We start from the raw sequence: 27,984 nt of genomic DNA on the forward strand, positions 1-27,984 counted from the left end.
GGAAATGAAGTCCGAAAAAAACCCCACACCAGCCAGAGAGGGATTAGTCTTTGAAGAGCCTCCATTGGTCACGTGATGCTCCCAAACCGGAAGCGGCTCCTGCTGCGGCCCCTCCCTCTTCTTTTTCGTCTGAGGGAAGCTTCCGGTGGCGGCAGAAGCGGCGGAGGAGGTTGGTGGAGCGGGATGTAGCGGCCGGAGCTGTCCGGTAAGGGCTTGCGGGCGGGGAAAGAGGCCTCGAGGGAGGCCCATGCCTTTTTGAGGCCTTTTCCATGCAAGGGAGGCGTTGGAAAGGCCTTTGGTGGGTAGTCTAAAGCAGGCCTGGGCCAACTTGGGCCTTCCAGAGGGTTGTGGACTCCAACTCCCAGCATTCCTCACAGCCTCAGGCCCTTTCCTTTTCCCCCTCAGCCGCTTAAGCGGCTGAGGGGGAAAAGGAAGGGGCCTGAGGCTGTGAGGAATGCTGGGAGTTGGAGTCCACAACCCTTGGAAGGCCCAAGTTGGCCCAGGCCTGCTGCAGATCGAGACTAAAAACACACTGAGACTGAATCCAGACAAAATATAGATGCTTGCCATCAAGGGCCCTAATCTGGGGGTGGAGGCGTGTCAACCAGTCCTGGATCCGGATCCCACTCCCCCTGAAAGGCTGTGTTGGAGGTATTCCTAGATCCATCTCTCCAAAGGTCAGCCCGGCGAGATGTAGCAATGGTCAGGAGTCCTTACTGTCCGCTTTGGCTGATGCGCCAGCTGTGCCCCTTCCTAGGATGCTGTGATCTGCTTTGAGAGAGGAAAGAGAGGTATAAATAAATAGGACTATAATAATAATAATAATAACAACTTTATTTTTATACCCTGCTTCCATCTCCCCGAAGGGACTCGGGGCAGCTTACATGGGGTCAAGCCCAGATAAAAACAATAACAATATAAATAATAATAATAATACTTTATTTATACCCCGCCACCATCTCCCCGTGGGGACTCGGGGCGGCTCACAATGTTACAAAGTAACAGCGCAAATACACCAACAATATACACAGTTTAAAACACAAGAAGATAATAAAACAGAAGTTAAAACAAAGGTTTAAGCAACAGTAATAATATCAAACAACCACCAATGCCATTCAGTCAACTTCAAAGGTGGTGGTGGTGGGGTCGACTATAGCAGCAATATAAGATAAAATCATTAGATTAAAATACCCTGATGAAAGGAACCTAATATTAATTCAGAATAGAATTATAGTGTCTTTTCTCCACATCAAATGGAGAAAAGACATGCACAATTATAAAAATTAAACATTAACATATAGAGATAAAATAGCAAACTTAATAAAACATGATTTAAATATAGAAAGGTTATAAAATTAACTGGTTAAAGTGCACCATGTGAATTTTGTAAACATGGGGTAGCTGATAAAGTGCTGCAAATTCGTGAGAGAGCAACTTGGGATGGTAATGGACCCTGTGGCTATATCAAATTAACGAGGCAAGAAAAGTGCAACCCGTGAGGAGATTGTCACAGATACAGGATTTGTGCCTACAGTGAGGAAATGGTCACAGATACAAGATTTGTCATGAAGATGGGCAATCCTTATCCAAAAGCCAGGTTTTCAAGCTCTTCCTAAATGCTACCATAGTGGGGGCTTTCCTAATTTCCCTGGGGAGCGAGTTCCAGAGCTGGGGGGCCACCACGGAGAAGGCCCGCTCTCCCATCCCCACCAACCGCGCTTGTGACAGGCGGAGGCGAGAGGAGGGACTATATTATTATTATTTACATAAAGTTTTTTGTATTGTGTACCAGCATTGAATTTTGCCAGATTGTGAGCCACCCTGAGTCCCTTTGGGTGAGAAGGGCGGCATAGAAATGATGGAAATAAATAGGTTTTCCCTCGATGTTAAGTCTAGTTGTATCTGACTCTGGGGGTTGGTGCTTATCTCAGTTTCAAAGCTGAAGAGTCGGCGTTGTAGATACCTCCAAGGTCATGTGACCACTGGCATGACTGCATGGAGTGCTGTTACCTTCCCGCTGGAGCGGGACCTATTGATCTACTCATATTTGCATGTTTTTGACCTGCTAGACTGGCAGAACTTACTTACCATATTTCTGCCCTACTCTTCTCACCCCTACGGAGACTCAGAGCGGCTTACAGTTTGGCCACTTCAGTGCCACATTGCAAATACAGACGCTGGAGCTAGCAGTGGGAGCTCACTCCCTGTATTCGAACTGCCAACCTTTTGGTCAGCAAGTTCAGAAACTCAGTGGTTTACCACACTGTGCCGCTGGTGGCTCATTTTTATTATTATTATTATTAATATAGTATGTATATATTGTTTATATTATTATTTATTCCCCGCTTTATCTCTTCTGATGGAGACTGAAAGCGGCTTACAATTAAATGTATGACCGCATAATTTAAAAATATACCATTATGCAATAGAAATAGAATTAAATATTAACCGTATTGAAAAAATCACAGTTAAAATCCATTAAAATATATTCAAAGCTAAAAACCACAGCATTCCTTGACTTGAACTTAACAGAAATCACTTTTATATACTGTACAGACAAATGCAGACATTGGAGGTTATTCTTATATATAGATAGCTTAGCTTCCTGGCAATGCCCGGGTTTGATCTTTCATAATGATAAACATCAGAAATAGTCAATGTGTTGTTTTCGGTTTTATGAATGGACACATTCGGAAATGCATAAGGATGTGGGTGAACTACAACTCCCATCATCATCTGTCATTGCTCCCAAACTGCACCAGTAGTTAAAGTTGATCATGATGGGTCTGTGTGCCAAGTTTGGTTCAGATGTATCATCAATTGTTTTCACGGTGCTCTTTGTTTGTGGGTGAACTATAACTCCCAACATCCAGATCAATTCCCTCCAAAACCTGCCCATCCTTAAAGTTGGTTAAGAGGAGTCAGTGTGCCAATTTGGTTTAGATCTGTCATTGGTGGGAGTCGTAGGTCTCTCTCGATGTGGGAGTCGTCCTGAAAAATGCATACAAACATAGATAGATACATAGATCGATACCTACAAACATATTTTCACTTTTATTCATATAGATAGAAAAAAGGTATCTAGATAGACAGATATGTGTGCATGCACATATAGGCAGAATAGATAGTTGGAAGTCTGTATGTAGGCTGAGCCTCTTTTTTCCAAAATGCTTGGGGCCAGAAGTGTTTTGGATTTCAAATTGTTCTTGGATTTTGGAATATCTATATTTACATAACTGTATGTCATGTGGTGCCTGGGAGATGGGAACCAAGTCTAAACATGAAATTCATTTATGATTTATATCCACCTTATTACACATAGCCAGAAGGTAATTTTATATCCAGTATTTTGAAATAATTTGGTGCATGGAACAAAGTTTGTGTGCATTGAACCATCAGAGACCAAAGGCGGGCAGTTTCAGATTTTGGGACTTCTGATAAGGAATACTCAACCTGTATGTGCATGTGTACACATGCATGGAGTGTGTGTGTGTAAATAAATACACAGATGGTGGAATAGATGCTTTTATATATACAAGTGTTTTCAACTATAGATTTTTTGCTCTTTTATTGAATTCTTGAATATTTGTTTGTATTAATTTCATTTCATTCTCCCATTGTATGTGTTTTGTTTTCATTTTACTCTCCATATGCAAAATCCTAATAAAGAACTTATAAACTAAGATCCCAGCAGTCAAAGAAATCAGCACTTCTTGACACAACTGGCATGGACCATGGAGTTCCATTTTAACTGCTTGTTTTGTCTTTGAGAATCCTGGGGTTTGCAGTTTGTATTATTTAGGATTCTGAACCAAGGAACTTCAGTGTCCCTCCAAATTACAAATCCCAGGATTTCAAAGGATGTCGCCATAGCAGCTAAAGTGGAATCAGCTGCTTTAAATTATATATTACAAAAGGGGTTCTTGTGCCTTTGCCTTGTTGAGGGGGCGGCAGAAGAGGTTGTTGTGGATGACGATACTTTTCTGTGTTTTGAGCACAGTTTCTCTGGAAGTAGGGCTCGGATGTGGGTCTTTCTCCACTTTGTTTCCTTCCCTTTTTCTCCTGCCCTTCTTTCATTCTGAGGTTGCCTAACCATGGCCACCCGCTTGAAAGATGTGCCAACGGACAGCATTGCTTGATGCTAAGTAATCGGAGGCCATCTGATTGCATTACTGCTATTGGGTTTCGAACTCATTATCTGACTTAATTTGGGTATTCATCATCCACAGGTTTTGTTTGGTTTGAGCAGAGTATTCAGCCAGCTATTGGTTCCTCTCTGCCTCTCTTGTCTTCTGCCTGACAAGCAGAACAGGAAACGCTTGAGATGGATATTTGCATCCTGTAGTTATTCTTCATTCCCCAGATTTATGGTCTTGCAAGAACCTCAGAAAATTAGGAGGTGTTGTTTTTATGGACGAGAGCACTTGTAGTGCCACCCGCCCCAATTTGGAGAGTCATTGGGTGTAAGTGCTGTAATTCAAAAACAAGCTTCTCTGGTTCCATGGAAAAAGCTTTCCTGTTCAGAAAACAATTTTCCACTTACAATTGATAATATCAAGAATTACAGAGTTTTCGTGTTTGTTTTCTTCGAGTTTCATCCAGGTGAATGTCACTGTTTGAATACTGGTGTAAAACCAATTATTGTTTTAAGTCCTGTAGAGTTGTTTGGGACCAGGTTTGGTAGCCTTGCTTGCTATTCTCAGCATAGCGAGAGATCAGCCAGAAGCATCCTCTCTCTGCTGGTGTTACAGAAAGACAGGAACGTGAAAGTAAGTGTGGTGTTTGTTTTAGCTCTATTTTGGGAGCCAAAGCAGATGATTTGTCCCTTCTCTGGCCCCAAACTGAAGGGGGATAGTGTAGGCTTACCTTTGCACCTGCTGGCTGGCTAAAGAGAAATCCAATGCGCCTTCCACCTAAAGTAGGATGCTGGAAAATCATTTTATTTGATCACTCAAAACTTGTTGGCCCTCTTCCTTGGCACCTCAAAATACTGGCTTTGTCACTTTCATTGAAGTGTAGTAGCTGTAGGTATTCATGAAAATTATGCATACAGGAGCTACTTGCAACATAATGGAAGACTGGATTTTCTATATGCCCCTGAGAGAACTGTATTGTTCTTCAGGCAGCTACACAGTTGTAACACCCCACCTTCATTCCCATGGCTGCATCCTGTGGAATCCTGGGATTTGCAGTTCAGGGAAGGTGCTTAGAATTCGCATCCAGAGAGTTGTACCAGTTTGATGGGCCCCAGGGTGCTGCCATGACTGTTAAAATAGGACTGTAGCTCTAAGATTGTGTAGTCTAGAAGACTGATGAGTGACTTTTGGATAGAATAGTAAAGGTAAAGGTTTTCCCCTGACATTAAGTCTAGTTGTGTCCGACTCTGGGAGTTGTGCTGATCTCCATTTCTAAGCCAAAGAGCTGGCCTTGTCCATAGACATGTGGCCAGCATGACAGCATGGAGCGTCGTTACCATCCCACCTGAGCGGTACTTATTGATCTACTCACATTTGCATGTTTTCGAACTGCTGAGTTGGCAGTAGCTGGGGCTAACAGCGGGAGTTCATTCTGCTCCTCGGATTTGAACTGCCAACCTTTCGGTCCTCAAATTCAGCAACTTAGCTGTTTAACCCACTGTGCCACTAGGTTAGCCTTTAATTTGCATTCTTAGGACACTTTAATCAGGAGTTTTATTTGTATCCTCTGCTTTACCATTGGAAAAGATGTGTGAAGTCATAGGAGTCAGTGCCTTGTGATAGTGCAGTGCTCATACTCAGTAAATAAATTGAAATGATTGGGCCTCTCGCAGTGTGTCTCCTTCGGGAGAGATAAAGCGAGGTATAAATAAATATAATAATGTGCGTGTTTGGATTCTTCATTGGGTTGTTTTTGTTTCTGCAAATAGTTTGCACCTTTGAGATCTGTAGACCCCTATCATGCTGGGAAAGCTGTCTTTAGGAAGCAACCAAAGAGAAACCAAAATATAAAGAGAAGGTAACACATGCATAAGGAAAAACTGTTAGAATGTGAGCCCTTTATGTGGGACTTCACAAAGTCCACAAGACAAAGTGTTAGGGGGATTTGAAAGATTATTTTCTCATGCATCTCCATTAAGCCTTGACACAAGAAAGCTGTTGCTTTTGTGGCACAAGGAGATCTTTTATTTGTAGCACGATCCTGCTTTAAGCCTTTGTTCAGCCAAACCTGAAACCTTAAGGCAGAAAATTTTTCAATAGAAGTTCAGTGATTATTATAGTATACTAGTTCCCAAATTATTGATTTCCTTCATAGGCTGGTTCTGCACACTTCTTGTGCAGTACTGTAGTTGTCTTTAAAACTGTGTTCTGTGTAAAGTAGAGCTGCCAGGCTGTGTCAGTAACTAGTTTGCTTGGTTTACAAACAGCAGATATGAAAATATATCCATAAAGGCCTGTGAGATTGAGAACTACGATTGGGGATTTTAGGTCACACTTCCACTGTTCTGTCTATGTGTAGGGAGTACTAATGAGACCTGTTAGGACTAGTGTCAGCATTTTCCTCTGAAATGCCAAAAAGCACCCCTGCCCACAGCAGTTGCACACAGAAGGTGGAAAGGAATAAAGATGAGCATACTGCCTTTGAAGCACTGCAAAATTCTGTGTGAGGTGGGATTTAAAACAAATCTGTGCCTGTCTTGAGAAGCATGTTCTTAATTGCAATACATAATCCATAGGTGCTTGGGGTCACACATGTTTGAGACACGGGGTGTTTGTGTGTCTAAACTAAGCAAAAGGTGAACTGTAAATGAAAAAGAAATCAAAATGGTATCATCCTTTTGTAGGCTCCTTAAATGTTTTGTTGGATAGCTATTTGGGCCACAGGGACAGCAGAACTACATGGGAAACATTAGGAGAGAGATTAGAGTGCCTTGCGACAGAGCGGCACTTAAACAGAGTAGGGGAAATGTCAAACAAGCTTTTCCTGTACCATAAGAACAAAAAGTGTTTACTCCTAATCCTTGGAAATCCTGTTTCTAGGCTGTGCAGAGCTGGAATGGCAAGCTGGGTGGAGCTGTGAGCCGGTGGTCTGCAAGGGGCATCCTCTTTCCTGACAACACAGAGGTACAAACAAGACCTTTCCTGCCTTCTTTCCCTTTCTCACTGTTTCTTTTCTCTGTTTAGAGTGTGGTTCCCTTAACTGTACTGATATATTGTTCCCTCAGATTAGTTGAAGCTGAGCAGTTCAGCAAATAATTGACAGGGTTTGTTTTATTAATCAGACCTGTTGACCTGGGTCCTTCAAGTGTTTCTTAGACCTCAGGGCAGAGGGCATTTGCATTTGTGAAGAATTTGCTTTCCTTTCTAAACTGCCAAGTGGGTGGACTTACATAGTTTGAAATCTCATTATTGTCTTGATTTAGCTGTGGCTAACACTGGGTTACCAGTTCCTTCTGGCATAGGAACCTCAGACAAAAACAGCAGCACTTACATCCCTGCCTTGGCTTCATGAGTCACCTCTTCTACTGGGAAAAGTTGCAAAATGCCAAGCTGTACAGCTGAGAAACTTCTGTTCCTTAGAGACCCAAATGTCTGGTAGTTTCTGCAACTGCTTGCTAAGGACCACACCTCCTTGTCTGTGTAAATAATCATCCTTGCATATACTGTTGTCTGAAAAACATAGTCTTTACATATATTGAAATCTTTCATTTAAATGTCGGTAGGCTTGTAGGAATTGTATGAATTGAAGTCCAAACTGCCTGGAGGGCCAAAATTTGCCCATGCCTACTCTATGAACATCCTGCTGCAGCTTGCCTTGGGTCTCAGCAAAATATCTGGTGCTGCATTTGGGGAAGGGGTAGTGGGCAAAGAAGCAGCCTCCCATTCACAGGTCCTCAGGGAACATTTTGATCTGCATCCTTATTTCTGTTGCTTTCCGTGTGACCAGCTGGCGCCTGCTGACTTCTCTTTTCCCCTTCAAAATATAGAACACTTGTCTTTTCTGGGCTGTGAGTCATATCTTGAATAGTCTCAAATTAAGAACAAAATATAGCCTTACTGTATAGACTTTGGCAAGGATTTGAACCCACAGTTTATTTTGATTTTCTAGTTTCCCTGTTTGCGAATGTCAATCTTTGAACTGGCTTTTGGGACATACTCGGTGTTTGCAGCCACCATAAATTCAACAGATCTGCCCTTCTGGCTTGATTCCTTTGGAATGCACATCTGAAAGGTTCCTTCATATTCTGCTCCCATGTGATGTAAACATTTGAGAAAGCAACTTGATGTGCATCGGCCTTGTTTACTATTCTGGTAGCATTGTGAGATTTCCCCCTGATTTTTAGTAAAAAGGCTTCATTGTTTAATCATTCCATAGGCAATTTCAATGTTTTTGTCTATTTACAAAAAAAGTTTCGTAACAATAGTCAACTGTTTGCAAAAATTGTAGGTGGTTAGTGTCATATTGTTAGCCGTGTCCCTTCCTCTCCCATAGGAAATACATTATTTGGGATGGAGACTGCTGTGATACAGGGACACCTCACCCAGAAAAAAAAGCGAAGTAATGTGACACCTTAAAATTTAACAAATACATTATGACCTAAGAGTTTGTGGACACAGATTATGTAATAATCTTCTCGTTTGACAGAACTTTATATGCCTGATTGGGTATTGGGGATTGAGTGTAAATGGGGAAAACAGAAAGAAAAACGATAATCAACTAGGCAGCCTTCCTTCCTCCTCTCCTCTCCTCTCCTGTCCTTCCTAAACTAGGATTCAAGGCAGGTCACAAAAAATTAAAAATAGATACAGATGGAATAATTGAATCAGAGTTGAAAGAGGCCCCAAAGGCCATCTAGTCTAACCCCTGCCCTGTAGGAAAAGCACTATCAAAGTATTCCTGACAGATGGCCATTCAGCCTCTATTTAGAAGCCTCCAAGGAAGGAGCTTCCACCAGACTTCGAAGCAGTTTTCCACTGCTGAAAACTCTTACAGTCAGGAAGTTCTTCCTAGTTTACGCGGAATCTCCTTTTCTGCCATTTGAACCCATGGCTCCATTGAGTCCTAGCCTCCAGGGCAGCAGAAAGGAAGCTTGCCCCTCTTCCTTATGACATCCTTTCACATATTTAAACATGGCTCTCTTTAATTATATCTTACAATCTTAACTTTGTGGTTTTATCTGGGGATGTTTACCCTGCAGAAGAGAAGGTTGAGAGGAGACATTTCTCTTCTGCAGTCTAAACGTCCCCAGCCTGACTTTAAATGATCCCATAGATGATATTAGTAAAACGTCCGAGACTCCTTTGTAGGTTCATCACAAAATGCACTCTTTTCAGTGAATTTTAGTTTGCAAGTTCATTCCTTTATTTCCTGTTTCTGCCTGTCCTCTGAGGACCTCCTTCTGCCATCTTCTTTGAGGAGGCGGGAGGGTCCACTTGCATTTTGAGTTGCTGCATTATATGAAATAAAAGGAGCTCAGATAAACTGCAAAACATCCAGTGTCCTTTTGTACTCTGTTATCTTTCAGCATCTAGGCCAACATAAGGGAGAGAGCTAAGGCCAGTTTCTGTTATACTCTTTATGGAAGCTTCTGTGCCGATTTTCAGTTTCTCCCAGCTCTAGCAGCTGTGAAAGGCATTCCAATCGGCTGTTTATGAGATAATTGTTTATTTTCAAACCCGTAAACTGGAAGCCATCAAGGTTCTCCCTGAGGAGCTCTCCTGTGGCTTATCATGCATGAGATGGAAATCTATTCTTTGATCGCAGAGCTCCTTTACTTCTGGGCTTTTTAGCCTCATGCGCTTTGAGGTGCCATTTCCCCTGCAGCCTTGCCAACAATTTGGACTTAACCCTTTTTTTTTTGCTTGTCTGTGCAATACAGCGAAACCAACACTGCAATGCTTTTGAAATTGTTTCTCTTGTTGAGGCAGAAATTGACCTCAACAGATGTGAGTTCCATCAATTGGACCAAGAGGCCTGATTCTTAAATCTTCTTGAAGAATGTTTCAATACAAGACATGGCTTTCTAACAAGGCATCTTATAAGACTGTGTCTGTAAATAGGTGTGTCTGTAAATAAGGCAGTAGCCAATAAAGCTGTTTTAAGAAGGCAGCTCTATGCAGAAATGCAAAGAAGTACAGCCAATTATCTGAACAGCAGTTATTTGCAAAACAGTTAGATCATGGGTCAGACATCACTACATCAATAAGCTGATTCATGCATGTACTGTGATGGAAATCCTTGATGATTGTTCTTTTCTTCTGAGTTATTTTTACTATTGTGCAGATTTCACTTATCACAGGCATAGACAAACTTCTGCCCTCCAGGTGTTTTGGACTTCAACTCGCACAATTCCTAACAGCCTACCTGTTGTTAGGAATTGTGAGAGTTGAAGTCCAAAGCACTTAGAGGGAAGACCAAAGTTTGGCCATGTCTGATTTACTGAATTGCCTACAGTTAATCGGCAGAGATTTTCTTATGCCTGAGCGGTTTCTGTGCTTGCCTGGAAATCAAGCCTTAAATGTCTGTGGGTGGATACCTTCAGAAAGAGATGGTCCTCTGAGATCGCACCTTTTATTTCCTAGCACGGCTGTCTGTGTGTCGGCAGGGCCTGCCTTCCGCCTGAGAGGTCTTACAGCCTTTTCCGGCCAAATGTCGTCCCGCAAGGCGTCCGTGACCAGCCAAGGAAATGGACCTTCAAGCAACGTCCGGGAGAGGGAAGATGTGGAGCTGGCCGAACTTGGGCCGCTCCTGGAGGAGAAAGCGGAGCAGCCCACGACCAGTTCTGCCAATGTAAGCCATTCCCCATCAGAATTGTTAACACAAAGACCTGTGCAGTAAAAAAGCTTGGCCACAGCAATGGCTTTGTAAGGTGTACAGACCTTGATCAAAGCACTTGTGCCTTCAAAGGGCTGTACTCTCAACCATTCAAAACAACAAGGTATTAATGGGGCCTCTGGCAACAAAGTGCACCTGAAGGTTGATGTATGGGAAGGGAAACCCTCCCAAACGCAGGAATTGTGTGAGTTAAAACCCAAAACACCTGGAGGAGGGCCCAGGTTTGCCCATGCTTGATCTAAGTGTTCTAAGATTCTTGCTGTGTCTTTTCAGAGTAACCAGAAATATAATGTGGAATCCTATTAGCAGCTTTGTGGCTCTAATCTTGCCCAGGAAAATGGCACCTGGTGCAATCTTTAAGTCTGACCTCTATTTAGCGGCATTGACAATCCCTATAGGATGGGATGTCGTGCCTCGGAAAACTTTTATTATTTTAAAATTCTTTTTTTAAAAAAAACTTTGTACACAGTCTTAAAATGAGAACATTTAATCGCGTCCAAGATTCATTAGTTTTTCATCAAAAGAGATCAAGGAATCCAGTTCCCCCTTTAAGACTGAATGAGAAGAAATGTCTGGCGCAAGCATGCATGTTTTCAATGTGCTTCATCAGGCATAGAAGAATCCTTCCTGCTTTGGCTGCTACTAGCTTTCCTTGGATACCAGACAAGAATTGGATTCTTTTATCTCTTGTAATGCTTGAACAGCCTAACTTGGTTCTCTCTTTCATTTTGCAAACAACTTTGGTCTGGAAATGGCTAATCTTAAGATGTTCTATGGATTTAAAAGAGCTGAATACAAATTTAGACCAAGATCAAGTCCTTTAGCACACAGTATTGTTTTTGGACACTGAACAACACAGCTAAATACTATAAAATCCTGTGCTATTTCCTAGAAACATAATATAGGATGTCATGAAACTCCTTTTGCACAATGCGGTAGAAGTCTTTGCGTAAACTTTGTAATACCACCAGTTTGTTCTGGCTGCTCAGAACTGTTCCTAGCACAATGCAACTCAGAATATGTTTTCCTCCTGGTTGTTTCCCTCCTCCTTGCTCCCGAGGATTACTCTGTCTTTCTCTTCATGCTGGAAATGTCGCAGGAGGGCAGGGCTTTGAGGGCGGCGAGAAGGCATCCTGCGCTGGAGCTGCCGCTGCTGTTGCTGTTGAGGGAAATGAACCGTTGAAAAGAATCCGTTCTTTCTTTCCTGCCTTGGCCGGCAGCTAGTTTTTCTTGGCCTCTGGCCAGGAGGAGAAATGGAGCTGCCAATTTTGGTTGCCCTCTCAGTTGTAAGAAGCAAAAGCCTTTGCCTTAATCCTTTTGCTGAATTCAAAGTAAATCTGGGGATTACTCCTCTGGTAGAGTTCAGCAGTTATGCTTCCAGCAGAGTCTCTCCTTGAGGGAGTTCCCTTTGAGCAGCCCGGGATTAAACATGGAAGTGCGAGGTGTGTCTTTGCAACCAGCATCAGGACTTCCTCTCCATTCCAGGTGCCTGATGCTCCAGCTTTGAGGATGGGCTTAGTTTTTAGATATCACTTTGTACGCTGTGCATTTGGGGCCTGTTTTCCCAGCATTCCTGCCTTTTCCATGTGTCCTCGTCCCTTCCATTGGGACTAAAGGCTTCTTCTCTCTTCCCAGGCCCAAGACCAGCCATGCCCTGCGCCCCAGGAGGAAGAGGAAGAGGAAGTGCGGGTGCTGACCCTCCCCCTGCAGGCCCATCACGCCATGGAGAAGATGGAAGAGTTCGTCTATAAGGTAAACCGCCTCTGCCTTCAAACCACTGTGGTGCTCTGGGGTGTTTCTTCTTTCATGGTTAGAGGCTAGACAATGTTGTTGATGTTGTTGTTATTAGTAACAGAGTTTTTGGATACACTGAGTGGAGGGCACCCCTTCCTCTTGTTTTGAGTTTGGGTGTTATGTCAGAAATAGAGTGTGAGCCAGTCAAGAGGTGAAAGAATCCCAGTGCTCTGGCCAAGTGCTATTGTAACTTTTTTAAGAGATGGAGAAGCCTCTATGTTTGAATAGAGGAAATTCCTAATTCTCTTCACACATCCGTTCCATCTGAACAGGTCTTTTGAGTTTCAGATTCCACTTCTTGCACTTATTAGATGGTGGGTTTTAGGCAAGAGGAGTTAAAGCCGCTGATCCCTGCTCTTGTGGCTGGCTACTTCTCAGTTGCAGCCTGTGGTGGTCACTCCTGAGGCACAGTCTGCCACAAAGACTTTGAAGCTGTGGAAGAATCTGTGCCGAGGAGAATCACAGAGGCATTGTGGCTCCGCCTTTTTCTGCTTGTCTGAGATGTAGAAGCGCCCAAGCAGTATGTCACAGGCTGAACTGATTCAGGTTTGTCTGTACTAGGAGAGAAAGGGCTTGGCTCTTTTGCACAGCTTTGTCAAGTGGCTTCAGCCGTACGAGGGTGGCTCGCTGCTCCGGATCCCAGGACCCGCCGGCTCATGTCCTCCTGCCTGTTTTGGTGTCTTGCAGGTGTGGGAAGGCCGCTGGAGGGTCATCCCTTACGACGTGCTGCCCGACTGGCTGAAGGATAACGACTACCTGCTCCACGGGCACCGGCCCCCCATGCCCTCTTTCAGAGCCTGCTTCAAGAGCATCTTCCGCATTCACACCGAAACGGGCAACATCTGGACACACTTGCTAGGTAATTTGGCCTCTGGTTGGTGCGCAAAACGGCCCAGAGCTTTTTATTCCCCCCCGGTGGGTTTTCCTTCCTTCATTCCTTTTGGAGGAATTGTGGGAGTTGAAGTCCAAAACACCCCAAGAGAGGCCTGAAGTTTGCCCATGCCTGGGAGACTAAGACTTTGGAAACAAGGTTCAGTTTTCCAGTCATGGAAATTCTCTAGGGTGACTGTGGGCAAGGCACACTCTCTCAGCCTCAGAGGAAGGCAAAGGCAAGCTTTCCTTAGATAAATTGTTCTGGGAAAACCCCATGGTATGGTCACTTTAGAGTTACCCTAAGTCAGAAACAACTTGAAGGCACATAACAAAGAGGCAAGGTGGGAAGTGGATGTGGAAATTGCAAGAGGAGGGAGATCTCACCCTATTTAAAAATCGATGAGCGATTCTGTTAAAATTTGAGTTGACATACGTTCAAAGTTAAACTATCCCCAAATCCAAATAGAACACCTGGTGTTTCACTCCCTGCTCGCTTCTGCTGTTGGTGTGGAGTGGAGCTCTTAAGCAAATAAGTAGTTTTGGCTCCATGTTTGTACACTTTTTGTCTGAGTTTATTGCTTTTTGTGAATTTCCCTGGGAATGATAAAAACATATGTTTAGGAAAGAGGTGTGTTTAGTCTTGGTGTTGAGGTCTTTAACCTTTCTGTACTCATAAAAATATTGTTTTGAAGAAGAGAAAATACATCACTGAGTATAAGAATGGAATCCCTGTGTTTTTCCAGAAGTGCTCCATGCTTTAGGGTGGAGCATCCTTTTGCATGATTTTAAAAGTATTGTTGAAAGTCACATGAAAAAAATGTTTCTTTATTTACTTGTTTTGCTATAGCTTTATTTCAGAAGCCTTTATACCATTCTGATTTAAGGACTCTCACATTTGACGTAGGAGAGTCAATAAAATAAAACAAATGTTGTCTTGCATGAGTTAGAAAGATTGGAAGGCTGCCAGCGCGCATTTTTTTCCTGGTCTCTGTGTCTCCACAGCTTCAGCTGTAGTTGTGTTGCGTACTTTAATAAGGAGCATGCGATAGCTACTGTTTAATCTGCTTAAATGTGCCAGCTCTTGTTTGCAAAATCTTCGAAGATGATGACAATGATCTAGATCCTTTTTAGTTCGGGTTCGGTTTTGGGACTGAGACAGACTTGATCACCTTAATTGCAGGCATGGACCAACTGCTGTTAGGAATTGTGGAAGCTGAAGACCAAAACACCTGGAGGGGGCTGAAGTTGGCCCAGGCCTGCCTTCATGGATGATTTTGCCAGAAACCTAATGGAGCAGCTCTTTTTGAATTAGGAAGACCCAAGTCTCAGTTGGTCCTTTTTATTATGATTGTCAGAAATACTGTTTGCATTTGGGAAGCTTATGCTCTGGGCAGTGTTTCTCCCCCTCCTTTGTTGGTTATGTAGTTAATAAATTCACGTGTGTTCTGTTCCCTTGGCTCTTGTCCCCTGGGTTTTTATTGCATCGGTTACAAGGGACAGAAGACGCTTTGCCAAGGCTTTGTCAAGCGAGGCATAAATATTTTACATAAGGGACTGGCTAGACGTCTGTGGCCTGATTGGGAAGATGTCTAGAGTTGGGGAAACTTTGCTATCCCAGTCCCATATACCTGGTCAGGGAATCATAGGATAATAGAGTTGGAAGAGACCACATGGGCCATCTAGTCCAACCCCCTGCCATGCAGGAAATGCACAATCAAAGTACCCCTATGTTGTTGTGTAAGGCCTTGTGTGGCCTGAAGGACTCAGAAATATTACCTGACCTGGCCTCCTCCAGTGCAGACAGCAAGACAATATCATTGCACTTCAGACTGACTTGGGAACATGGCAGAGTTCAGAGCTAATATTGCTGCTGCTTGTGAGCCATTTTCCAGGCTCTGTTGATATGTCCTGATACTGTCGTGATATTTATCAGATGGCTTATAAGTTATTTATTGAAATCGTTCTCTCCAAAGGATATCAGGGTGGCATACATATCAGCTAAGCTGAAAGAATAAAAACAAAAATTTGTTAAATATGACATTTACTTCATTTTATATTTATTTTATTGTGATAGTCAACGAATAAGCTTTTATGGCTTGACATGTTCTGAATTAAGGATTATGCGCAAGGGTTTTTGGATGAATGGGTTTAACCACTTTGTTTTATTTGTTTAACGCCTAATTGTTTTTAATTGCTTTATGTTTTATTCTATGGTATTGTTATTTATTGGCACTGAATCTTGCCAGATTTGTAAGCTGCCTTGAGTCCCCTCGGGTGAGAAAGGTGGGATAGAAATAATGTAAATAAATAAATAGTCTGTAGAAAACCCAAATCCAAACTAGAGTTAAAGAGGTAAAATATTAAGCAGAATCGGCAGGGAAAGCTCACAGTCATTTCCAGCTGAACTTGTGGACAAGATGGAAGTTTAGGATGGGATGATAGATAATATCAAGAGGACCTATTAATCCAAAGGCTTTGAGCCTATGAGCCCTTGGCTTTGCAGCAGCCCTGACCCAGACATTCAGAGATTCTTAACCCTTTCAATTGAGGCACAGTTTCTCTCCCAAAAGAGAGCTTTGGAAGGTTGCCAGACTGCACAGTTTTGTTGCAAAACGTTCTCCATATTCTGAAATTTAGAGGGGAAAATCTCTTGGGTTTTTTGCATGTTTAAATGTCAGCCTAGACGTGTGGTTGTGTCCATATGAGGGAAGTCGCAAAATATTTTCCAGGATCTTGAGAGAATGAGAGGAGCTTATGGGGGCAAGAGAGCAGAATATATCCAAAACACTTCCCTGAAACCATGTAAACAAAGATGATTTGGCCAGCGTGGCACACAGCACTCCGCCAACTGAGAAGTGCATTTGTCCAGCCATTGAGATGTGGTTCTGGAGTCTTCAAAAGCTTGTGCTACAATTTTTAAAAGTCAGCTTGAGAGGTGCTTCCGGATCCCTTTATGCCTTCCTAATGCTAAAACATGCTAATACATCTCTTTCTCTCTTTGAATCTCTGAAGGCTTTGTGCTCTTCCTGGTGCTGGGGATCCTGACCATGCTGCGGCCCAACATGTACTTCATGGCCCCTTTGCAGGAAAAGGTGGTCTTTGGGATGTTTTTCCTCGGAGCGGTGCTGTGCCTCAGCTTCTCCTGGCTTTTCCATACGGTCTACTGTCACTCGGAAAAGGTCTCGCGGACATTTTCCAAGTAAGTTTTTTGTTTGCATGAAACAGGTCTGACCAGAGGGAGCCTTTGCTCCGAATATTGTTTATCTCAGGTGATTGTTTCTCAGCATTATATGTCTTGCAAATATGTTTAGACCAGGCATGGGCAAGCTTTGGTCCTTCTCCAGATGTTTTGCACTTCAACTCCCACAACTTCCAGAATTGTGGGAGTTGAAGTCCAAAATACCTGGAGGGAGGGCCCAAGTTGGCTCATGCCTACTTTAGACTACTATCTGGTGGTTTCAGTCAAACTGAGCTCTTTCTTTCTTCTTTCCTTCCTTTTTGGATTGCTAGGTTGGATTACTCTGGGATTGCCCTGCTGATCATGGGGAGCTTCGTGCCCTGGCTGTACTATTCCTTCTACTGCTCTCCACAGCCTCGACTCATCTACCTCTCCATCGTGTGTGTGCTGGGCATCTCAGCAATCATTGTCGCTCAGTGGGACCGGTTTGCAACGCCAAAGCACAGGCAGACGAGGGCAGGTAGGGGAGGATCAAGGGACAAATTCTGGCCCTAAATCCCTCACGACTCACTCAGAGGCTGGGATTCTTTTGGCAAAAATCTTGGAGGCACTAAGGGCTTCAGCTCCTCTGAGATAAGCATCATCATTATTATTATTATTATTATTATTATTATTATTATTATTATGTTTATTTATACCCCTCTCCACAAGAAGACTCAAAGCATTGCTCTAAAAGGGACGGCCAAAAACATTTAGCTTGCGATTTTCAAAATAGGGCAAAGGAAGAAAACAATACTGGGGCCAGGCACTACAAGAAGACCTCAGGCTGTTGTTGTTGTTGTTGTTGTTGTTGTTGTTGTTGTTGTTGTTATTATTATGGTTATGGTTATGGTTATGTTTATTTATATCCTACTTTTTCTCTCCACAAGGAGACTCAAAGCAGCTTACACTAAAAGCATTTCAGTACAACTTACGGAAATATTAAAACAGAATCAAACATTATTAGTATTAAAAACAATTATGTTAAAATCCATTAAAACATATTGGAAAGTTGTTCTCAAAATGGTTACCAGGAGCAACATTGTGTCACTTCCAGTTACCATTTTGAGAAGAACCATGAAGAAATGAGAAGTCTTCAAGGTGGAATGGGATCTCTGCATATTTTTTTCTCACACTTGGAGGAAGAAAATAGAAGTGAATTCAGTTAAAAGTTGCCTTGAGTCCCCTCGGGTGAGAAAGGCGGGGTAAAAATATTGTAAATAAATAAACAAGATTTTTTTTGTGTTGTTGAAGGCTTTCCTGGTCAGAATCACTGGGTTGCTGTGTGTTTTCCGGGATGTATGGCCATGTTCCAGTAGCATTCTCTCCTATCGTTTCACCCACATCTATGGCATGCATCCTCAGAGGTTATGAGGTATATACTCACAGCAACCCAGAGGTTTTTTTAGATTTTGAGCGTTGCAAAAGTAGGCTAGAGAGACCACATGTGGATCTGTAGCTTTCCCTTCTTGACTTTTGAGATGCTCTCCTCTCCTTCTGAAAGCCGTTTGCCTTTTGAATACAGACTAATCTCTCCCTCTGTCCTTTCTCCTCCCTCGCAGGGGTCTTCCTGGGCCTGGGCCTGAGTGGTGTGGTGCCGACCATGCACTTCACCATTGCAGAAGGTTTTGTCAAGGCCACCACCGTGGGCCAGATGGGCTGGTTCTTCCTCATGGCTGTGATGTACATCACAGGGGCTGGACTCTATGCGGCCCGCATCCCCGAGCGCTTCTTCCCCGGGAAGTTTGACATCTGGGTAAGCTTGGCTTTCTGCGTCAACACAAATGATTGGTTCTATTTTCCTTCTTCTTGTCCTTTTCCTTCCTTCCTTCCTTCCTTCCTTCCATCCTCTCCCCTTCTTTTTCTTTGGAACATTGCCCTGCCAATCCTGTGTGCGTGTTCAGGCATTGCAGAAAAGCACCCTCCAAAGAGAACATTACCCTGTTTCCCTTAAAATAAGACATCCCCAGAAAATAAGACCTAGCAGAGGTTTTGCTGAATTGCTAAATATAAGGCCTCCCCTGAAAGTAAGACCTAGCAAAGTTTGTGTTTGGAAGCATGCCCAACAAACAGAACACCAGAGCATGCAGGATCAATAAATGTACATACCATATACATGGAAATAATGGTAGTAATAAGCAATTCTTGATAGGATTCACAGTTTGTCTGGTTATGCTGGTTTGTGATGACAACTACTGTAAAGTATATAATTGTTCATTTTTTGTTCAACAATAAATGTGAATTCTTTTTCATGGAAAAATAAGACATCCCCTGAAAATAAGGCCTAGTGCATCTTTGGGAGCAAAAATTAATATAAGACACTGTCTTATTTTCGGGGAAACACAGTAGTACCTGCCACTGTTTTAACATTTAGGATAGGTCTAGGCCAACTTCGGTCCTCTCTCCAACTGTTTTGGACTTTGACTCCCACAACTCCTAACAGCCAGTAGGCTGTTAGGAATTGTGGAAATTGAAGTCCAAAATACCTGGAGGGCCCAGGTTTCCCCATGCCTAGTCTAAGACAGTGAGTATGGGCATCTTAAATACCTCCATTTTTAAACACATGTGCCTGAGCTTTCAGTTTAAAACATACAGAGAAAATGTGAGGCGAAATTTGTATTTTGTACTTCTGTGGACTCAGTGCTTCATTGGGATGCAGTAGACTTGAGTCCACAAAAGCTGACATTACCAACTTTCACTCCGCAGCAAGAATGATAGTGCTGGAATGGGTCCCAAAGGCCATCCAGTCCAACCCCCTTTATTCTGCCAGGCAGGAAGACACCATCCATTCCCTCCTCACAGATGGCCATCTACCTCTGCTTAAAAACCTCCTGAGAAGGAGACTCCATTGGATTCCCAGGGAGAAACAGATTCCACCATCAAATAGTTCCAACCATCAAGAAGGTTTGCATGGAATCTCTTCTCCTGCAATTTGAATCCATGGCTCCATTGAGTCCCAGTCTCCAGAGCAGCAGAAAATAAAACTTCCTCAGATAACACAAGCCAACAAAATCAAAATTGTAAACATCAGGAATGAGTTTAAATCAATTTTTATGTTGATTTTAAATATGTCTTTATTTTTTTCCATCATGGCAACTTTTAAAAATATGACAAATGGTACATTACAGCGGACTACTGTAAAGTCTGCACATTTCACATCATATTCTTGTAACACAAGCCAACAAGATATAATTTTAGGTCATTCTTACCGAGTTTTTTTGTGCTGAATTCAGAACTGTGTTAATTTTTTCTCTATCACATGTAGTTTTTGCAATTAGACTAATTGGATAATTAATGCATTTATGCACTGATATCAATTGAATCTAATTGATATCAGTGTGTAACTGCATTCATTATTCAATTAGCCTAATTGCAAAAACTACATATGATAGAGGAAAAATAAACAGACCTGAATTCAGTGCAAAAAAACTCTATAAGGATGACCCGAAATTATATATGATGAAGAATACTTGTTGGCTTGTGTAATTAAACTTGATCCCTTCTCCAAGCTTGGCATCACTAACTGTATACTGTAGTCTGTATTTTACTTGCTATTGAATTATTTAATTGTTTATTTTATTGATTGTTGTGTTGACACTGTTTTTAGTTATTGATACTTGTTTTAACCTGTTATGTTTTGTCTCTGCTTTGGGGCTGGCCCCATGTTAGCCGCCCCGAGTCCCTTCAGGGAGATTGTGGCAGGATAAAAAAATAAAGTATTAGTATTATTATTACTATTATTACTATTATTATTACTATTATTATTTTATTATGAAACAGCAAACAGGATAGATATGCTGGATTTCATATCACAAAACCACAAGTCGAACACTTCCCAAGTGTCTAGGACTGTGTGATGTATTTTCGGATGATGCGTGCAGATCCCAGTAGGGTGGCCTTTTGCAGTTGGCAGATCGTAATTTTGTCAATGTCTATTGTTTCCAAATGCCAGCTGAGATCTTTTGGCACGGCACCCAATGTGCCGTTCACCACCGGGACCACCTGCACTGGTTTCTGCCAGAGTCTTTGAAGTTCAATCTTGAAGTCCTGAGAGCGGCTGAGTTTTTCCTGTTGTTTTTCGTCAATCCGACTGTCACCTGGGATGGCAACATCAATGATCTAACCCTTTTTCTTTTCCACAACTGTGTGTTGTGTTCCAGAACTTTGTCAGTCTGGATTCGGAAGTCCCACAGTATCTTTGCGTTCTCATTTTCCAATACTTTTGCAGGTTTGTGATCCCACCAGTTCTTTACTGCTGGGAGGTGGTACTTGAGGCATAAGTTCCAATGAATCATTTGGGCCACATAGTTGTGCCTCTGTTTGTAGTCTGTCTGTGCGATTTTCTTATAGCAGCTGAGGATATGATCAATGGTTTCGTCAGCTTCCTTGCACAGTCTGCATTTTGGGTCATCAGCTGATTTTTTGATCTTGGCCTTAATTGCATTTGTTATTATTATTTTATTATGACACAGCAAACAAGATAGATATGCTGGATTTCATATCACAAAATCACAAGTCGAACACTTCCCAAGTGTCTAGGACTGTGATGTATTTTCGGATGAATTACTATTATTATTATTAGTAATTACTATTATTAATAATTACTATTACTATTATTATTATTACTATTATCCCCTGAGGCGCTCCTCAGAGGGCTTGGTTTGCCAGAATGCCTGTTTTGAATGCCTTTCTGTTTGTGGCCGTCTGGATGGCTCCGTTTCCCTCTCCTTAAAAGGCTGTGTGTTTCCTTCCCGCAGTTCCAGTCGCACCAGATCTTCCACGTCCTGGTGGTGGCGGCCGCCTTCGTCCACTTCTACGGCGTCTCCAACCTGCAGGAATTCCGTTACGGACTCGAAGGAGGATGTACCGACGACTCGCTCCTCTGAGGACCTCGAGAGGGCTTTGGCACAGGCTTCCCAAGTGCTTTTAGAGAGGGACTTCTTGACTCAAAGCAAAAAGAAGACTCTTTGACATTATTATTTTTTTTAAAAAAAAGAGAGAGACTGCAAAGTGGGCCGCAGCTGTTGCCGTCCTGGGCTCCTCTTCTCTCAGGAGAATGGGATTTCAAAGGGGGGTGGGTGGGTTAGGGTCTCTCTCCATGGGGGTCCCCTTTGGGCGAAGTGCCTCCAGCCACAGGCCCCTCTCTGGGCAAAGCAGACGGACTTTCCAGGAGTTAAAACCCTGGGACTTTTGGACACGAGAGACGCGTGGGCGGCCGGCAAAATGCAAACACACACACACACAAGGAAAAGGGCCCGTTCCCTCTCCTTTCTTGCTGCAAACATCCCTCATGCTTGAAGAGACTCTCTCCCTGCGTCCGGTCAGGCCGGAGAGAGAACGCACAGGGGCCGTTTCACTGAAGTTTTGTCTTTCTCGACAAAAGCAATGTATTGCCTAGATTACAGGCGTGGGCCAACTCCGGGTGTTTTGGACTCCAACTCCCACCATTCCTAACAGCCTCAGGCCCTTTCCTTTTCCCCCGCAGCCGCTTAAGCGGCTGCGGGGGAAAAGGAAGGGGCCTGAGGCTGTTAGGAATGGTGGGAGTTGGAGTCCTTGGAGAGCCGAAGTTGGCCCACGCCTGCCTAGAAAAACGAGAGTATTTAATATTTAACATTAAGCTTTAAAACAAAACAAAAAACAAGGCGCTATTCCCTCCAGCATCTTGCTTCTGGAGAGCTGCTGTTTGTGGTGTCGCAGGCGAGAGGTGTTGCTTAGAGGACTGTGGAGCTGTTGTCGCTTTTGTGTTAAGACCGCGGGAAAATCAAGGTGTCGGGGAGTTTGGGAGACCCTCTGGGACCTGTCTCCATCCTCCGGAAGGATGCGTAGAAGTTCCTCCTTGAGCAAAGGCATGGCACGTGACGACGGGCTTCTTACTGTTGTGTTGTGTTTTGGGGCAGGAGTTTGCCGCAATTCCTTCTGGCATCGTCCCTCTTTTCTTTTGGCCGAGATTGTCGTTCCCGAGTCGCTTGCAGGGTTGAGCGCATCGGGAGGAGATGCGTCCGGACCATCTGGCCTTGCTTTGCTTGCAAGGAATTCTTGGTTTTGTCTTTTTTGGGGAAAGTGGTGCTGTTTTTCGCTCCTCTGTCGCTTCCGTCTGCCACGGCATCGGTTTCCTTTTGCTTTGTTTATTTCTCTCCTTATTAATGTATGTCTGGTCTCTCTGTTTTTAAATGTTTCGTTTCAGACAAAAGTGACTGTAGGATTCCGGGGGCCGTTGTCCCAAAAAAGTACTGTTTCCGGGCTCTGCTTCGTCTCTTCCCCAAAGCAGTCGGCCGGAGCCTTTCTTCCTCTTCTGGGATCATGAGAAAGAGGCTAGCAGTTCCCAGGGTTTTCCCTCTGCTGTGGACTTCTAGGCTTAGCCAAATAGGCCAGCTTGTTCCCTGTTTATTGCCCTCTTTGCTAGTTCTTGATGTTTGTTATTGTTAGGCTTCTCACAGGACAATCGCGGGACCTTCCCCAGATTGATGCACTCCAGGAACTGCAAAGCTTAGAAAAAGGCAGCTCTTCCTCTTAAGAATTCTGCCGCGTTGTGGTTTATTTACGTTTGTTCCCTGTGTTTCTAGAATTGCAGTAAATTTCAAAGCTCAGTCGAGTGTTTTGAAATGCAGTTTGCTCACGAAAGAGCAGGCAAAGGGACCAAGAGGTGAATTTGTGGCAAATAGATGTGTGAATGGTGCAAATGACGTTCAGGGTTTTATACTCTTGGAGAGGACATGCATGTGGCAAATGGATGTGTGAATGGTGCAAATGACTTTCAGGGTTTTATACTCTTGAAGAGGACATGCATGTGGCAAATGGATGTGTGAATGGTGCAAATGACTTTCAGGGTTTTTTACTCTTGAAGAGGACATGCATGTGGCAAATGGATGTGTGAATGGTGCAAATGACTTTCAGGGTTTTATACTCTTGGAGAGGACATGCATGTGGCAAATGGATTTGTGAATGGTGCAAATGACTTTCAGGGTTTTTTACTCTTGAAGAGGACATGCATGTGGCAAATGGATGTGTGAATGGTGCAAATGACTTTCAGGGTTTTATACTCTTGGAGAGGACATGCATGTGGCAAATGGATGTGTGAATGGTGCAAATGACTTTCAGGGTTTTTTACTCTTGAAGAGGACATGCATGTGGCAAATGGATGTGTGAATGGTGCAAATGACTTTCAGGGTTTTTTACTCTTGGAGAGGACATGCATGTGGCAAATGGATGTGTGAATGGTGCAAATGACTTTCAGGGTTTTTTACTCTTGAAGAGGACATGCATGTGGCAAATGGATGTGTAAATGGTGCAAATGACTTTCAGGGTTTTTTACTCTTGAAGAGGACATGCATGTGGCAAATGGATGTGTGAATGGTGCAAATGACTTTCAGGGTTTTTTACTCTTGAAGAGGACATGCATGTGGCAAATGGATGTGTAAATGGTGCAAATGACTTTCAGGGTTTTTTACTCTTGAAGAGGACATGCATGTGGCAAATGGATGTGTGAATGGTGCAAATGACTTTCAGGGTTTTTTACTCTTGAAGAGGACATGCATGTGGCAAATGGATGTGTAAATGGTGCAAATGACTTTCAGGGTTTTTTACTCTTGAAGAGGACATGCATGTGGCAAATGGATGTGTGAATGGTGCAAATGACTTTAAGGCTTTTATACTCTTGAAGAGGACATGCATGTGGCAAATGGATGTGTGAATGGTGCAAATGACTTTCAGGGTTTTATACTCTTGAAGAGGACATGCATGTGACAAATGGATGTGTGAATGGTGCAAATGACTTTCAGGGTTTTATACTCTTGAAGAGGACATGCATGTGGTAAATGGATGTGTGAATGGTGCAAATGACTTTCAGGGTTTTATACTCTTGGAGAGGACATGCATGTGGCAAATGGATGTGTGAATGGTGCAAATGACTTTCAGGGTTTTATACTCTTGGAGAGAACATGCATGTGGCAAATGGATTTGTGAATGGTGCAAATGACTTTCAGGGTTTTATACTCTTGGAGAGGACATGCATGTGGCAAATGGATGTGTGAATGGTGCAAATGACTTTCAGGGTTTTATACTCTTGGAGAGGACATGCATGTGGCAAATGGATTTGTGAATGGTGCAAATGACTTTCAGGGTTTTTTACTCTTGGAGAGGACATGCATGTGGCAAATGGATTTGTGAATGGTGCAAACGACTTTCAGGGTTTTATACTCTTGGAGAGGACATGCATGTGGCAAATGGATGTGTGAATGGTGCAAATGACTTTCAGGGTTTTATACTCTTGGAGAGGACATGCATGTGGCAAATGGATGTGTGAATGGTGCAAATGACTTTCAGGGTTTTATACCCTGTAGTGCTAGAACTTTGTGGCCATGGATCCCACTCTTCATTTCGATATGCTCCTTCCTTATGAGCAAGTGCTTCTGCTTCTTTGCTAGTCTCTCCTGGCAAGACTCTCACAGTGTTATACTGGTGGATAAGGAATAGAATTATCCCTCCGCTGCTGTTGTTCCTTTTTTTCCCCTGGCTTTTTCTATTCTGCGTTTTCAGTTTGGCCAACATGAGACTGGCTTGAGCATCCCCTTCAGTGGCATTAATTAGACCTCACTGCTTTTGTATTCTACGTGATGTACTATCTTCATTATATGAGTCTGCACCAGGTCTGAGCCAACTTGGGATCTCCAAGTGTTTTGGACTTCAACTCCCACCATTCCTGACAGCCTCAGGCCCCTTCCTTTTCCCCCTCCGCCGCTTAAGCGGATCCCAAGCTGGCTCAGACCTGTCCTAAAGGGTTGCATCCCTCCACGTGTTTCACTGCTGTAAGCCCCTCTCCCCGGGGTCCTGGCCTCGCAAGGAAGCAGAATGCGATGCCGTGATTAACCTCAAGTGTAACAGAACATATCAATTCATTTAGGGTGCCTGTGAGCACCCTAAATGGGGTCTGATGGAACTTGTTTTGCAGGACAGAAGGTGTGAGTTGGTGTCTGGCTGCAGGTCCTTCCCAAAAGTTGGTGTCTGGCTGCAGGTCCTTCCCAAAAGTTGGTGTCTTGGCTGCAGGTCCTTCCCAAAAGTTGGTGTCTTGGCTGCAGGTCCTTCCCAAAAGTTGGTGTCTTGGCTGCAGGTCCTTCCCAAAAGTTGGTGTCTGGCTGCAGGTCCTTCCCAAAAGTTGGTGTCTGGCTGCAGGTCCTTCCCAAAAGTTGGTGTCTGGCTGCAGGTCCTTCCCAAAAGTTGGTGTCTTGGCTGCAGGTCCTTCCCAAAAGTTGGTGTCTTGGCTGCAGGTCCTTCCCAAAAGTTGGTGTCTTGGCTGCAGGTCCTTCCCAAAAGTTGGTGTCTGGCTGCAGGTCCTTCCCAAAAGTTGGTGTCTGGCTGCAGGTCCTTCCCAAAAGTTGGTGTCTGGCTGCAGGTCCTTCCCAAAAGTTGGTGTCTGGCTGCAGGTCCTTCCCAATAGTTGGTGTCTGACTGCAGGTCCTTCCCAAAAGTTGGTGTTTGGCTGCAGGGCCTTCCCTTGAAATGGGCTTCCCCTGATATGGATGGGGATGTTGTAAAGGATGGACTAGTTTGTGAGTCTGAAATAATCAACGAGGAAGGACATTACTGTGTTTCTTCAATTCTGAGATGCCGTTTATTTTCAGACACACCCTAATTTCAGTACCAACAGAAAAATTAGTTATTCCAAGACACAAATAAAAATAATAATACTTTATTTTTCTATCCTGCCACCATCTCCTCGAAGGACTTGGGGAGGCTAACATTGGGCCAAGCCCAAAAACAGAAACAAAATATAACAAGTTAAAACCAGTATCAATAACTAAAAACAGTGTCAGCACAACAATCAAATAAAATAAACAAAAACGTAGCATACAATATAATATAATATAACAGACTCTTTCTAGAGATGTGTTTTCGAAGGCTTTCATGGCAGGAATCACTGGGTTGCTGTGAGTCTTCCAGGCTGTATGGCCATGTTCCAGAAGCACTCTCTCCTGACGTTTTGCCCACATCTGTGGCAGGCATCCTCAGAGCTTGTGAGGTCTTGCCTAGTTTCCAACAGACCTCACAACCTCTGCCATAGATGTGGGCGAAACATCAGGAAAAAATGCTTCTGGAACATGGAAAACTCACAGCAACCCACTGTTTCTAGAGATGTTTATATGGAGGGAAATGTGCATCTTAGAATTGAAGAAATAATGGAGTAAATGCCTCACATTAAATGGAATATTTTGCAAAGAAAGGTGCGATAGGCAGGACAGGTGACAGTGGTTTTGGGTACAGATGGGTTTTGGATTGTGTGTCTGCCTCTTTGTGTGTTGTGATCACAAGGGTGAGACAACAGTGGCGGCTTCCATTCAGATCCAGTCTGAAATGGGAGTGTACTGGCATCTAACTGGGGTTTGTTTTTAAAACACAAGGAGAAAGATGCTTTTGCAGCAAGGTCTAAAGACAAGATTTCTATGTTTATATTTCTATGCTTGTTTGGATGGGAATGTATGGTGCAGAGACAGAATGGAGCCTGTCTTTTATTTGTCAGCAAATGAAGGGGTTTGTAAGTGTCGCTTACAAACTTTTTTCAAAAGTAGGACTGGGTCGGTGCATTTAGGACGAGGAAATGCATAACAATCGGCGTTGTATCAGTAGGACACTAACGAGGGCGTTTCAAGTACGAAACCGATAGTCGGAAAGCAAACAAACTATTAATGACATAGATCTATTATTACAGAGGCAATTATAGTCAGATTAACGCTCTAGATCTATTACGTACGTAGCGGTGTACATGTTCAAACAAGAAAGCAGATGTATTTGGATATATGTGTGCTTCTTCCAGGGCGGAGAAGAACCTTGTTGTGTTCCTAACTATGGACTTTTTGTTCAGTTTGTAAACTAGGGAAGATTTTAAGATGTTTATCAGCAATAAACATTTTTAAATTAGTAGACCTCGACGGCGGCTGCGGAAGAACTTCCTCCTCCGAGGCGGTGGCAAGAATTCCCCAAATAGGCCACCGTCCTTAAGCTGTGCAAGCTGCTTCCCCTAAGCCGTCTCTTATAGGTAACGCTATTACCTATTAATCCCAAGGCGCTGTTGACATATATATATGTGTGTGTGTGTGTGTATATACCCTCCGCGCCAGACAACAAACACTGAGCTCCTAACAATGACTGCCCTACTTTCTCCCAAATGCTCCTCTGGATAGAAAGGCAATTGCAGCTGTGGAAATGCTATTTCCCAGGCCAGCAGAAATAGAGAACGTTGAAATGACCTGAGGCTTTGTCGGGTTCTCCCAGTTGTGATGTGGGTCAGTCTTCCA

General features: G+C 43.3%; 1 protein-coding gene across 6 annotated transcripts; it reads left to right on the forward strand.

Annotated features, from left to right (window-relative positions):
• The first annotated feature begins 83 nt into the window (after positions 1 to 83).
• On the forward strand, positions 84 to 27,618 carry adipor1 (adiponectin receptor 1). Of its 6 annotated transcripts, none has more exons than XR_009999728.1 (10): positions 84 to 205; positions 7,017 to 7,100; positions 10,560 to 10,767; positions 12,448 to 12,564; positions 13,294 to 13,465; positions 16,492 to 16,678; positions 16,990 to 17,177; positions 18,259 to 18,452; positions 21,454 to 24,203; positions 24,271 to 27,618. XR_009999728.1 is itself a non-coding variant. In XM_008123997.2 (9 exons), the coding sequence occupies exons 3-9, from the start codon at positions 10,627 to 10,629 to the stop codon at positions 21,580 to 21,582; spliced, it is 1,128 nt and encodes a 375-aa protein (XP_008122204.1). In that variant the 5' UTR covers positions 84 to 205; positions 7,017 to 7,100; positions 10,560 to 10,626; the 3' UTR covers positions 21,583 to 27,618. The 6 variants fall into 6 exon arrangements, 4 of the variants coding, with proteins under 4 accessions (XP_008122204.1, XP_003229814.1, XP_008122205.1 ...); XR_009999727.1 differs by having other exon boundaries at positions 21,454 to 24,067; positions 24,135 to 27,618; XM_008123997.2 differs by having other exon boundaries at positions 21,454 to 27,618.
• The last annotated feature ends 366 nt before the right edge of the window (positions 27,619 to 27,984 follow it).

The sequence above is a fragment of the Anolis carolinensis genome, chromosome 6 (assembly GCF_035594765.1).
Source record: "Anolis carolinensis isolate JA03-04 chromosome 6, rAnoCar3.1.pri, whole genome shotgun sequence".
Classification (NCBI taxonomy): domain Eukaryota; kingdom Metazoa; phylum Chordata; class Lepidosauria; order Squamata; family Dactyloidae; genus Anolis; species Anolis carolinensis.